General features: G+C 52.8%; 1 protein-coding gene across 1 annotated transcript; it reads right to left on the bottom strand.

Moving 5' to 3' along the window:
- Positions 1–6,692: 6,692 nt before the first annotated feature.
- Positions 6,693–7,547, bottom strand: NEUROG3 (neurogenin 3). The gene is made up of 2 exons (XM_043476829.1): positions 7,502–7,547; positions 6,693–7,341 (listed from the first exon to the last, which is right to left on the bottom strand). Exon 2 carries the CDS (start codon positions 7,338–7,340, stop codon positions 6,693–6,695), a length of 648 nt encoding a protein of 215 aa, XP_043332764.1. The 5' UTR covers position 7,341; positions 7,502–7,547.
- Between the last annotated feature and the right edge of the window lie 6,009 nt (positions 7,548–13,556).

Below are 13,556 nucleotides of genomic sequence, written 5' to 3'. Positions count from 1 at the left end.
GGTCAATATTCCTGCAGGGTAAATGCCAAGGCACACAAGGCATTGTGGGAAAGAGGCTGTTGCAGCAGGACTCCAGTCATAAGCATAAGTGATGCACAATGAGAAAAAGAAATAATAGCATATATAATTCGACCTAATTCTGACAACAGTCCTGGAGACTATTGCTGGAGACTGCTCACTCACCCTTTCTTTACTTCTGGCACATAGCCCCTAGTCCAGTTAACTTGAGGGAATGTGATCTTGTATTCCTAGAGGAGTGTGAGCATAGGTGAAACATGCTGTTATACCTCTGAGTCCAACCTTTAAGACTGTGAGTGAGGTTCCTCCATGACTTATTTCCTGTTCCCACTGGCTCAAACCCATGGCAATGAGCCTCAACCGTGGATGGCAAGGGCCCAGCAGCTGAGGGAGGAAGAAGATGGAAGGAATGTAGGTCCCTGAATGATGTCACAGAGCAGAGCTCTCCACCCACATGGAACGCTCACCACAGAATGAATTATTGGTGAGTCTGTCGTAGCACCCTGGCTTTACTCTAAACTCCATCAGGGAATGTTATAGTGGGAAGGACAAGTCAGTAGGATTTAAGGATTAATTGGTTGTGGGTAAGAAGAGAGAAGGGTCAAGACCAACCCTGTGCTTAGTCATTCAGTCATGTCTGACTCTTTGTGACCCCATGGACTGTAGCCCGCCAGGATACTGTGTCCATGAGGATTCTCCAAACAAGAATACTGGAGTGGGTTGCCATGTCGTCCAGGGGATCTTCCCAACCCAGGGATTGAACCCAGGCCTCCCGCATTCCAAGCAGATTCTTTACTGTCTAAGCCACCAAGGAAGCCCAAAACCAACCCTAGATTTCGAGTATGTATGACTGGATGATGCTAGTTAGTGAGATCAGGAACAAGAGGCAACATTAGTTTGGAGTTAGAGGAGAATAATTCTATTTTGGACATGTCTCATTTGGGGTGCCCAAGTAACATCTGGATATATAATCTTGGAGCACAGGAAGGGTAGATCACATCTGGGGAAGGTCACAGGGAAGGGGTAGGTGGCCCTTGGCCTTTATGCCAACTTGCACTGTGCAGGAATGCAGAAGAAATTCAAATTCATACAAAAGCAACCTGCCTACCTGCCGCCCCCCCAAAAAAAACCCTGGGAGAATGAGAAGAATTTGAGACAAATGAAGATGATTATAATAACAATATCTAATTTAATAATAGTAATTATTATTATTATAATCATTTATAGCAGCTTAATGTGCACTAAAAGCAAGCACATTTAATCAACCCAATTAAATGGCTACTATTTATTGTCCCAAATCTGCAGGTGAGGACAATGGGCCTTAGGGAAGCAAAGGGGTATAATTGAAAAACACCAGTTGGTGGCAATACCAGGCTTTGCACTAATGTCCGTGTGATCTGAATTATTCTTACCCACTCTGCCATTAGTGTGTGCGTTTGGAGGACTTGCTTGTGCCTTTGTTCTTGGAATAACTAAAACTTCATTTTAACCCAAAGAATGAGACCCCTCTTTTTTATATTTAAGAAATATATTAAAGCATCTTATCACAAAGATAGAAACACATACAAATTAGAAACATGCAACCATCTTCCACAGTCATGTTAAAATGTTACATATATACATATATATCTTCCTGTCTTCATAGCTGAAAACTTCAGATCTTATGCCAAACTCACCCACCCTAAATATTTAATTCATTCTTTCTGAAATTATCCAGGCCAGCAAATAACCAAAATACAAACTATTATATAAGGAAAGTACAAAGTTAAAAAAGAATATATGTAGAAAATGCCCCCTTTCCACCCCTCAATCAAAGGCAAACAGTGGCTCTTTGCTATTGCTTAACCTAGATTGTGTTTGAAAGCTATTTAAGTGCAAAGTTCCAAACCAGTTTTCCCAGTTAGGGCTGCTGCATCCTGAACTCCCAATGTTGTTCCACTTCAGACTTCTTAGACCTCCTTATCTGGCAACTCAACTCTAACTCCATCATTTATAAGGGAGAATGTTTCAGACTAGCTAAGAAAAGGGCTTTTCTGGGGTCACACAGTGAGTTAGTAGCAACAGGGTCCACACTTTCCCCACCACATCAAGGAAGTCAACAGACTTCTGGGTCTACATGTCCACAGGGGGCTCCCTAGGGACACGGGCCTGGAACATGGGCAGAGGTGGTAGATAGGTCGTTTTCCGTATCAAGAATGCGGTGTTCCTAGGAGTGCCTCTCGCTCTGAACCAAAGCAGTCATTTCAGCACCATGGTCAGGGGCACGCCGCTCTTTTTTTTTTTTTTTTTTTTTTTCAGGCCCTCAGTGCCCGACCAAGTTAGCCTTGCAGATCCTCTCTCTTACCCCTTTGGTCCTAGGACCCCAGAAGCAGAGGGGTACACAGCAGCCTGTGAATCTCACTAGTGTTCCAGAGGGTAGTCAAAGTGTAAGAGAGGCTCTTGATCTTACAAGACTCAGAGGACCCAGCTCAAGCTAGAGCACAAACTGCTATAGGTTGAGTTGGCACAGAGGAGACGGCTCTAAACTTAGCCTAGAGCCAGGGTCATGCTTTTGGCTTGCTCCAATAACTCCATCAGTGACTGAGGGCTTTGGGCAAGTCACCTACTTCCAAGACTTTGGCTCTCTATTTCCATGGGTGTCACCATCCTGCCTTGCCCACCTCACTGACTGTAGGTGGGGCCCTGAGATGAGTGTCCAGCCCCCAAATCTCCCACTACCTGTGCTCTTGGCCTTCTAAAGGTGGGGCAAGCAGACAGGGTTAGCAAGTGTCCCTGCACTGCCCCACTCCCTTCTAGATCACTGGCTGCAGATATGTAAAAGGGGAGGAGCGGGAAAAGAAACACAACAGAGAATCCTAATTACATATATGTAAAATGTAATTATAGTATACTCAGTGTTTATTCTGTAGCACATTCTCAGCCAAGCCCCCCTTCTTCAGTGTTCCACTGGACCAAATGTCTCTTTCCCACTGCTTTCGGTCACAGGGCCCTATAACTCCATCTGTCACAAGCACAGCCTTCTCTTAGGTTCCCAGAAACCCAGTGAAAGGGTGTGAGAGACTCTCTCCAGCTTCTCATGTGTATCAGCTGAGGCTCAGAGACCCGTTCAAGGTCACACAGCTGGGCAGAGTGGCCCGTGGATGAGAGGTGGAGCAGAGTACGCCTGTGGGGTCGTGTGCTCTCTTGGCCTCACTTGCCTTTGTGCCAGCCCAGCGGCCAGGCTCCCAGACATTAGCATTCCAATGGCCCTGGGAGGCTTTGTCCTCCAGCTACTGCCGGCTTGGGGATGGGGTGGGATGGAGGCAGGGCACCATAAATCTACCTGCTTGTGTGTGGGGATGGGGTGGGGTGGGGTGGCCACAAGATTCATGTGCTGTTTTTCTGGAAGCCAGGGCTCAGATAAAGGCAGAACGGCAGGAGGAGGGGAAGACTCTTTCAACTAGAGCATCTTTCCTGCCCCGACTTGGGACTCTGTCCAGGTTTGAGGGAGCTGGGGTGCAGGAAACATCAGACCACAGGAGGCTCCACACTCATTGCGGCTGAGGCATAGTGGTAGGGGGCTTCTAGCTGAGATCCAGAGTAGCCTGACTGATTTTAAAAGCTGGTGAATGCAAAATGCCTGTGGATGGGTGAGGATGTGGTGGTGATGATGCTGGGCTTGTGTGTGCCACCCAGAAATGTTTCCTAAACCCTTCTTGATGTGGGGCTCTTTGGAAAAAGGATGAGGTTTCCCACCTCAAGGTGATTTCTTTCACTGTGATGGAGCTCATCCTTGGTAAGGAGCCCTAAACCTTCTTCCACCTCCTCCTGACTTGGAGAGTTCAGCTGACAGCTCTCGGGGTTCAAATCTGCCCCTTCCCAAGGTGACAATCCAGCATCCAAGTTGGTTAAACAGTACTTTTAAAAATAATTTGTAGGTTAGAGGACCAGTCTGTGTGCGTTGGGTAACTATGAGCTTCTTATTTATTTATTTGCCACTTATGTTATTTAATTGAAGGATAATTGTGTTACAGAATTTGTGGTTTTCTGTCAGACAACAAGAATCAGCCATAGGTACACCCATGTCTCCTCCCTCCTGAATCTCCCTCCCATCTCCTTCCCCATCCCACCATTCTAGATTGTGAGTGACTAATAGCTTCTTAATGAGCACCCTCACAAGCAGGAGAGGGGCTGGGCAGTGGGTGCCTCCACCCAGAACACAGGGTTAATATTTTCTGCTTCTGAAAGTTGTTCGCACCAAAGGAATCCCCTGCCTATTTGAACACTGCTCCCCACAGCCTTTCACAGGGAGAAGGATCTTCCTGCTTGAGGACCTCCTCTCCAAATGTTTAGTCCTGGCCCAATATACTGTGTTTTCTGGCAAACTTCTTAATCCAGCCACAGAGAACAGTCCCGCTGTCCTTCCTGTGGCTCCTACCTCCACTCAGCACCAATATTTTTTCAGCCTTGAGTGATTTTGTCTGTATACTTGCTATTGTCCCAGGAGGACAGAGATGGACCTTCCTGATTTTTATGTCTGTCCTCTCTCCCCTCACCCCCCAGTGCCCAGTAAGCGGCAGACCCTGCCTTGGTCTGTGCAACTTGGAGCTGCTGACACCTGCCCTGGGCGGTGCCGCAGGTGGAAAATTGGCTGCTGCAGAAGTCATCAATAACCCATTAATCTTCTCCTCCCAGATTAAAGCCATGAAATGAAACTACACCTTTGTTCATTTGTTTGCAGTGTCCCCCTTCCTGCCCCCAAATCCAGCCCCTGATAACTAAGACATATTTCCTTCAAGCTATCTTTAGGGACCTAGGAATAGAGGAGAGAGGAAAAGTTCAATTTGAAGCATTGGGTGGGGGGTGCAGAGCATAAGAGATAGATGCAAAAGACATTAACCCCTGCAAAGCCACCACCTTTGTGCTCTAACACTGGAAAGCAACCTACTCTATGACTCCTGGTCCCTGCCTCTGACATGTACACCCCATTGGTATTGGCCTGCTTTTTCCCTGGGTACCATGGGCCAATCCAAGGAGGCCTTTGTGGTTCAACTCATAGGGTAGGGTGCCTGCCCTCTGTGGGTTCTTGGAGCTCAAACCTGCTTCCTGGACATCCTGGGACATCTTGGAAGCTAATATAGAGCTGCTCCAGCAGTGCTTTGGGGACTTTCGGTGTCACTGTGCATCAGCCCTACTCTACCTTGGAAGTAATAGAGAACACGTGGCTGGAAACCTTGAATACTTTCTTGAAAAGAATAAGAATTTGTTCAAACAAAGCTGCTGGTTGTTGGGAGGTGTCAGAAACTACAGCCAGACCCTCCACCTCTTCTGCTCCGGGCCACGGGGTATCACAAGTCACAAGGTCTCATCCCCAGCACCAGAAATGTAAAATGAGCTCTGACATTGTTCTTGGTCTCTAAGCACTCAGGGACAATTCCTAGGATGCTCAGCCTACCAGTGTTTCTGACCCTGCTGCAGGGTTATTATTCCCTCCCTTCCCCAAATGCAAGTTACTCTAAATCCAAGCTAGTGGCATAACAGAAAGGGCCAGCACCATATGAGTAGCCCTAGTTGGAGGCTTGTCTTACTCCTAAACCACTTTTTGGAATTAGACAAGTTGCTGCTCCATAAATAAAACAAGGAGTCTGAGCCAATGATTTTTAAGTCTTCCAGTTCTTCTTTTCCAAGTGTGTATAGCTGACTTGCAATCTGCCTGGCCTCCAGCCTAGCACCATAGTTTCTAGGTCAGGCCTCAGCAGGGGCCCCAGACCCCCAGACCCCCAGAAAGTATCTCCTCCCTCTCCTTAGACAGGGCCCCCTCCCCCAACCCCAGTCACAGGGGCTGGGCCCTCCCCTCGCATAATCAAGTTACCTTCCTCAGGCTTCTTGAGAATCATTTTTTATTGGCTCAAAATCTCATTCACCAGTCCCTAAATAATCTTATGTACAAAATAAAGACTTTCCCACTGTGAAATCTCATCAATAAATACAAACATAAAACAGGGGAGAGGCCATATAATTTACCAGACAAAAATTCATTTCAAGAGACATTACATCATTTACAAGCTTTTTTTTTTTTTTTTTTTTTTTTAAGACAAGGGCGCTCCAGTTTGCAGGGTGGTGGTAGAGGTGCTCCCCCAGTGGGTCGCCTTGCCTCCTGCCCCTGAGAGGGCAATGGCTCCGGAAAAGTGCACAAGAAGGCAAAGCATCGCCTTCATGGATTAAGGCAGAGTAGAGAGGCCCAAACCCCCGGGACTTGACAGGGACTAGAGGAGGTCAGAGACAACTTTGAAGAAGACAACCTGGGGAACAAGAGTGAGCGCTGAGAGACCAAACACTGGATGAAGTAGCACTGGGGGAGGAGTTGGTAAGAGACAGGCAGATAGCCATCAGTGAGGGGGCGGGGAGACAGTGGGTGCCTCCTGCTGTGTAGTGCTACCGCGCTCATCTTTTCTGCAGGAGATTTTTGGGTGGCCACGGGGAGAGGGCTTAAAATGCGTGGAGCATGCCGTGCCCACTCGCGCGGGCAGCGGCAGAGGATGTAAGCGCATAAGACCAACGGATTGAACCCGGCCTGCCACTCTCGGGTGCCTGGGCCCTCAGGGGTCAGTGAGCCAGAGGCAGGAGGACCAAGTAGGTTTGAGAGCCCCTGCCCCTTTTCCCAGGACCCACTGCCCAGCGGCGGACAGGCCCCTTCATAGAAAGTCTGAAAAGGCCAGAGCGCCAGGGTGCAGGCAGGCCGGGGAAACAGGCGCCTGAAGCCCAGGTCGGTCCTCCAGCGAGGCGGCGGGGCTCAGGCTTCCGGCCTGGGAGACCGGGGAATAGAGGGAGCCCCAGTCTCCCGGGGAACCGCCGTCTGGGCTGGCCAGCTCCTCGCAGGGCGGCGCCAGCGGCTCCAGCCCGTAGAGGCTGTGGTCCGCTATGCGCAGCGTCTGCGTCAGCGCCCAGATATAATTGTGGGCGAAGCGCAGCGTCTCGATCTTGGTGAGCTTCGCGTCGTCCGGAAAGGTGGGCAAGACGCCGCGCAGCGCGTCCAGCGCAGAGTTGAGGTTATGCATCCGATTGCGCTCGCGGTCGTTGGCCTTCTTGCGCCGGCTCCGTCGCTGTTTGCTCAGAGCCAACTCACTCTTGGGGCGACTGCGCCCCCCGCGCCGCGCCCGGAGCTTCCTCGAGGCCCCTCGGCAGGCGCCCCCTTCCGTCTCGGCGCAGTTCTCCAGCACGCGAGTGGGGCTGGGTGGAGTGGATGCGACGCAGGTCACTTCGTCGTCCGAGGCTCCCGGGAAGCGCTGCTCCGTCTCGTGGGTCACTTGGACAGGGGGCGCACACGAGGGATGAGGCGCCATCCTGCGGCGGGGTAAGAGGTAAGGGTAAGATTGGGTCGGTCACCTGAGCGAAGTTCCCAATCCTGGGGCCAGGTGGGGGAAAATGCGAGAGAAAGCCACCTCCTGCCGGCCAGAGGACCCGCTTTCCCCTCCTCCCATCGCTCTGTGGTTCCAGGTGTTACCTTGTTGTAGGGCGCAAAGGGGTAGAGTGGTGGGTAGTGAGAGCAACGGTGAGCTGAACTGGCTTTTCCGTCTGCAAGTTCAGTTGAGAAGCACGCGCTGCCGCTCCAAAGTTTCTCTGGCCCCAGAGAAGATACGTGTAAAGGAGAGTCCCGGGCTTCTCTTGCTCTCTCTTGGCGCAGCTGCGAGACCCTGCGGATTTTCTGAGCCGAAAGTCGTGTGCCCTGGGCACGCTTTATCTGCTGCGCCCTGGGACAGGAGCGTGCCTGCCCCGCTGCTGCCCGCGCCGCCGTCCAATCAGCGTCCGGGCCAGGGGGCCGCGCCACGCGAGCCCGCTCCGCCCTTCAAGGGGCACAGCTGGATTCCGGACAAAGGGCTGGGGTCGGGGGAGGGGAACGTCGCTCTGTTTGCGCGCTCCCCGCGGGCTCTGTCCCAGCAACTCTCGGTTCCTCAAAGGGCCTCGCCCAGTGAGAAGGGTCTTGTCTAGCTCGCGTCTGGCCGTCTCAAATCGCTTTGCTCCTATTCTGGTTTTCCTTGGCATCTGTCCAGACCTTTTCTTGGTATCCTGAAGGGGGCTTTGGGAAGTCAGTAGGGTGGGTCAGTCCCGTGAGTTATACAAGGGGAAACAGGTTCAGAAAGGAGGCAGCTTGCTCCAAATCACTCTGCAAGGACAAGGAGCCAGGTATACTATCAGTTTAGAGGAGTGTCCACTAATTTCTAGTGCCATTCTCCTCTCCTCCACATTGGGTCAGGTTAGCAAGTACTCAGAGGGGGTGTTTCACTGACACTCCATTTTGGGAGGCACGGGGGCGACTACACAGAGAGATCCTGCCTACCTCCCTGCTACTTAGAGACCGTCACCTTCTGGGGATGCTGAGCACCGGCCTCCCCTCCAACCCCCCACCCCCGCCCACCAGGCTTTGAGATGACACTGCCCACACTCCTTAGATGTAGGTGCTTAGAACCTCTCCCCTCATCCCCTCACCCCCGCAGAAATCTAAGACATTATCTTCGTGCCCCAGAGGCAGCGAATATCTATGGTGGGACCTCCAGGAGGCATTCCGCCACAAACAATTTCAGACAGTACTCTAGGGATCCGATGGGGCATGTGAAGGAAGAGCTCAGATGAGAATGGGTCAGGAGATGGCCAGGAGTTCACAGCAAGCCTCTGTGTCTTTTAAATGCCCCCGGAGTGCAGGTGCAGAAACAGATCAACTCTTTCTCTCTTAGTCCTCCTGTCCAGTCACAGATGGGCGGGGGCTGTCTGCACTACCTGGTCCTGTCCCCTTGGCAGAGGTCAGGCAGTGAGCACAGGGCAGGCAGGGACTCTTCACGGCTCCGGTTAGTGCCATCTGGAAAGCTTTCCAAAGTGAGCCTGAACACATCATCCCTCCTTTCTTTCCCTACTCATCCCTTTTGTCCCTGCCTTGGACACTCTGTGGTCTTCTGCTTCAGGGTAAGTGTGGCCTGGGGGAGGACGCCCTCAAGCTAACCCAGCCTCTCTCTGACCTTTAATATTCTGCCCATTGCAGGCCCAGAGACCGCAGCCATCCAGTGCCACTCCTGCACCCTGCCCCCCCCCCACCTCCAGCAGGCCCTCCACACTGCTCCTAAGAAGTTGGGAAACTGGTGTCTGAATTCAGTCTCTACAGGCCCAGAAGGCAGTACTTTCTAGCAGGTCCAGATACCCTGAGCTGAGCCTCCAGAAGCTGGTAGAGGAGGTAGGATCCTGCAGGGAAACTGAGGGAATGAGGTGAATCTGCATATCTACCCTAGTGACTGCCAGCCTCTCCTCATTTGCCCACTCTGCGTGGAGGGCGGAATTACCTCTGAGGCAGAGAGAGGGTGGATGTGCTTGGGAGCCAGGGAGAAGGAGCTCCAGGACTGTGTGGAGATGAAGGTGCTGTCCTCAGGATCTCAGCTGGTGGGCTGTTGGCAGAGGCTCCTTCGCTTGTTGCCAGGGAACTAAGCTCTGGGCCAGGCTCCAGACCAACAAAGGGACCCTGCGGAGACTCCTGAGTTTCACATTTTGCTGCTGCTCCTCCCTTGGGTCACAATTTGCTCCACATTTGTCTTCTAATTATACGAATGAGAAACCGAGGCCCATTTTACAGATGGAAAGTCAAGGCCCAGAAAGGGGAAGTAACTTACTCAAGAGATCACACAGCAAGTTCTAGCAGAATCACATACATAGAACACAGGTCCTAAGACCCCTAATCCTAGATTTTCCCTTGCACCTCTTTGTTGCCTCTCTTTGATTGGGGAGAAAATAGATATTTTTTCAAGGCAGAACCAGACATCCCAAAATGTTGAAGATAGAAGGAATGGCATGGTCAGAGTAGATAAAGGACAGTGGCCCCATCTCCCAGTGCCAATAGGAGCCAGTGTCCAGTCATGTTCTATCTCTCTACTTTCTCACCCTCTATGCCTGCCTTTCTTGATTTCTATCCTGCAAATTAGGAACTGAGAGAGGAAACCCAAAGTGTGCTTCCCTGGGGCTACAGGACCCAGCTTGGCTTGGAGGAGTGTGCCCTGGCCATAAGGAATCAGAACACCCCTATGTGTCTCTGGAGGCCTGAAAGTAGCCCACAACTAGGGCTCTCATCCCGCAGTGGCTGTCAGATGATAACCCAAGGCAGGTCTCACCCTGGCTCAGTCTTGCCTCAAGTGGCTCATGGGTAGTGACGAGGACCGCAGGGCAAGCTTTCCTCACCAGGGAAGATTTTGGGGTTATTTGGATACTTTCTTGACTGGGAGAGAATTCTGGCACCGCTGAGAATTCTTATCTAGCTTCCCTGGCACCACTGCGGGTCAGGGCTCTCCAGGGCTTGCAGACCGCCACCACTTTCGCTTTGCGCAAAACAGTCAGGGCGAGGAGCAGCGCGCAGCAGCCGAGGTCAGCGATTTCCGTGCGGAGAAGTCTCCGCAGCTCTTCTGCTGGTCAAGAGGGCGGGGCCTGAGGTCGAGGAGTCCTAGGGGATTAGAGATCAAGGATCGACGTCCTCCCTTTCAGCGGGAGAGGACGCACAGGCCCCTCTCCAAAGTTAATTCCTGTCCTTTTGGCGGCGGAGGCGCAGACTGTGACAACTCAGTGCGCGCTGGCGCTCTTTGTGAAAGGACTCTTCCAGCCGGCTGCAGAGCTTGTTCCTGAAGCCCCTGGCGGACCACCGCCTCTAAGACCTTTGGGAACCCCGCGCCCTTCCACTCACTGAGACCTAGGCCCCCCTGCAGGCTGAGGCGGCCCAGGAACGAGGCGACAGCCTGACGCCTGGAGACCGCGGGCAGAATGGAAAAGAAGGGAAGGCAGCGGTCCGCCCTGCCGCCTTCCTGTCGGCGGGGGGAGTTTTAGCAGTGCCTGGGGGCGCTTTGAGAAACGAGAGGAAGGGAAGGGGGCCACAAGAGGCTGAATAGCTAATAACTTGCCAGAGGAGGGGGCTTCTTTCTCTCGCCTTCGCCTCGACGCTGAAAGAGGGGAAGACAAAAATCTGGCGAGCGAGCTGCCCAGGCCGAGACTGGCCACTTCAAACAGCCCTTCAAACAAAAGGAGACGACGAAAAGAAAGCCCCACCTGTCTCCAGTGTTTGCTAAAATAATAATAAATAGATTTCGTTTAATAAATAATTACAAGAGATTGTAAAGTGGAGTGCTTTGGAAAACATCTACTGCGGGAGTCCCGCAGCCAGCCGTCACCTGCTCCCAAGGCTGGCAACTTTATTGTTAAGCCACCCCCCAACTAGTTTGCCTCTGATAAACTCTCCCTCGTTTTCACAATGACTGTTTACTCATAGTTAGCACAATATTACCTTTGCCGTGATAAACCCAGAGGGGGGAGATCTGGCCCCTGGCCCCTGGGCGCACCTGTCCCAGAAGCTGACACATGGATTTGGCACGGAGCAGGCCTCCCCCCGGGCCTTCCCCCGTGTACATTGGCCCAATTGCCACCCATTTATAACAGGTTGGCTGCAAGGCCTATCTCGGTCCTATTTGTCTTCTTTTATTGAAAGCATATGGTCTCCAGGGGCTCACCAGCCCCATATTTCATCTGCCGGGAGCTGGGGCGCTTCCGCAGGCTGGTGCGGCTCTGCGCGCTGCTCCCCACCCAACGGCTGCTGCACCGGCTGAGAGGATGGCGGAGGTGGGGTGGGGGAAAGATAAGGAGGGCTCCTCGTTCGCGTTGGGAGAGAAGCTCTTCCCCCAGAGACTCCCCCTCCCCAGCTCTGGGACCTCGTGCGCTCTTGAATGGCGAGCCAGATCTTTTTCTTGGGTAGGTGAGAGGGCGCCATATGCCACCCCCCAGGGCGCACGAGGGAGCTCCGGCCCAGGGAGCCCTCAAACAAAGAGAAGAGAGGGCTGGGACCTCAGGAGCATCCGAGGTCTTTATTTGCAGATTCCCCTCCCTGCCTAGGGCCGCCTCCCCCGCCAGGCATCCGTGGCTCGCAAGCAGGGCTTGGAAACAAAGTGTCTACATTATCTCCGCCGCCGACGGAGACAGTGAATGCGTGAAAAGGTGCATTGCGCATCAAGACACCTGTTGAAGCGGCGCCTCTTCTCAGCGCCTCTCTCTGTTTTGCCCTCGGTCAGGAGGGAGTGGGGGGTGGGAGGAGGGAGAGATACTGTGATTTGTGGCGACATATGTTGAGCAGATCGGTGTGTACTCTTCACAGGGACGCATGCACCCTCGCTCCCATACACACCCCGAGAGAAGGAGCAGCTGCTCCCCTTACCTTCTCCCGACATAATACCTGGGCCAGGCGCTTTGGCATAGCCTTTTGAGACTCCAGTTCTCCCCCACCCTCTTTGCCTTCCGCCCCCACCCCCCGTCCCAATCTTGGCAGCTCCGCTGTAGGACTTTATTGTCAAATTTAACAGATGCACGTTTGTTCCCAGCGCCTGGGCCTCACACATACACACACACATACACACACGCAGCCATCCACAGAAAACGCGACGGATGACACAGATGCGGAGCGCGAAATGTCCATATGCCAGGCTCCGCGCCCGCCTCGGCTGGGGAAACAAACAGGGCTGTGTGATTTTCCCTCCCCAGAAAGGAAGAAACGGGAACCGCCGGGGGCGGTGAGGCCACCTCCAGGCACCTCTAATTTCGCGCTAGCCCTTTGGCGCGGTGACGCACTGCGCCGCACGGCGCTGGGGAGTGCAAGGTTTGGAAGCAGAGCTCAGACGCAAAGGCTGCTCTAGGGATAAGTCCTGAGGGCTGGACATCTGGCCCTCGCATGACCTCTGGGTTTCTAAACTCCTGAGTGGTGCAGACGCCTCCGTCCTCCCGGGATTCCTGGGAGTGAACATCCACCTGAGGCGCGCTAGGACTGGAGGAGTCAGTTGGGCACCCTTTACCTGCCCGCTCCTCTCCTCCGTGGGGGGCGCGCTCCCAGAGCAAGATGAGAAGAGCACTGGGTTGGGGGAGGGGGCCTGTCTCTGCCAATAGCCCTGTGCCACCCTGAGCGAATTATTTCACCCAGACCGCAGTTTTCCCTCTATTAAAGGAAGAAGTTGTGGAGGAAATACTTTGTAATTTTCAAGTTTTGCGAAATTTGTAAGTCTTGGATAGCAGGGGGCCTTGGGCTGTGAGTGAAGGGAAGCCAGAGAGAATGTGTCTCTCCTGCCTCCACGCCCACACTGGTTCCTGGATCTGAATTTCTGGGTGGATAAGTCTTTCCCCAACAGTTGTGGGAAAAGACAGGCACTGAGGGGTGTGGGAGCTCTCTTCTGTTCTTCCATCTTTCAATTTTCAGGGCACAGGCAGCCTTTGGGTGTCTCAGGACACTCAGGCATGCCTGATGATACCAGGCTTTCAGACCTTCATTTTCTTCCAGTGCCAAGATGGAACTGGGAAGCTGGGTGGTGGGTACGGCTCTTAAGCCCCTTAGCTCTCCAGGCCTGTTTTTAGAGAAAAACATCTCCGCCCACCCTCATGGACTCAATGGACATGAGTTTGAGCAAACTCTGGGAGATAGTGAAGGACAGGGAAGCCTGGCATGCTGCAGTTCATGGGGTCGCGAAGAGCTGGACGTGACCTAGGGACTGAACAGCAACAAC

The sequence above is a fragment of the Cervus canadensis genome, chromosome 8 (assembly GCF_019320065.1).
Source record: "Cervus canadensis isolate Bull #8, Minnesota chromosome 8, ASM1932006v1, whole genome shotgun sequence".
In the NCBI taxonomy this organism is placed as follows: domain Eukaryota; kingdom Metazoa; phylum Chordata; class Mammalia; order Artiodactyla; family Cervidae; genus Cervus; species Cervus canadensis.
This window is presented reverse-complemented; position numbering and strand designations above follow the sequence as displayed.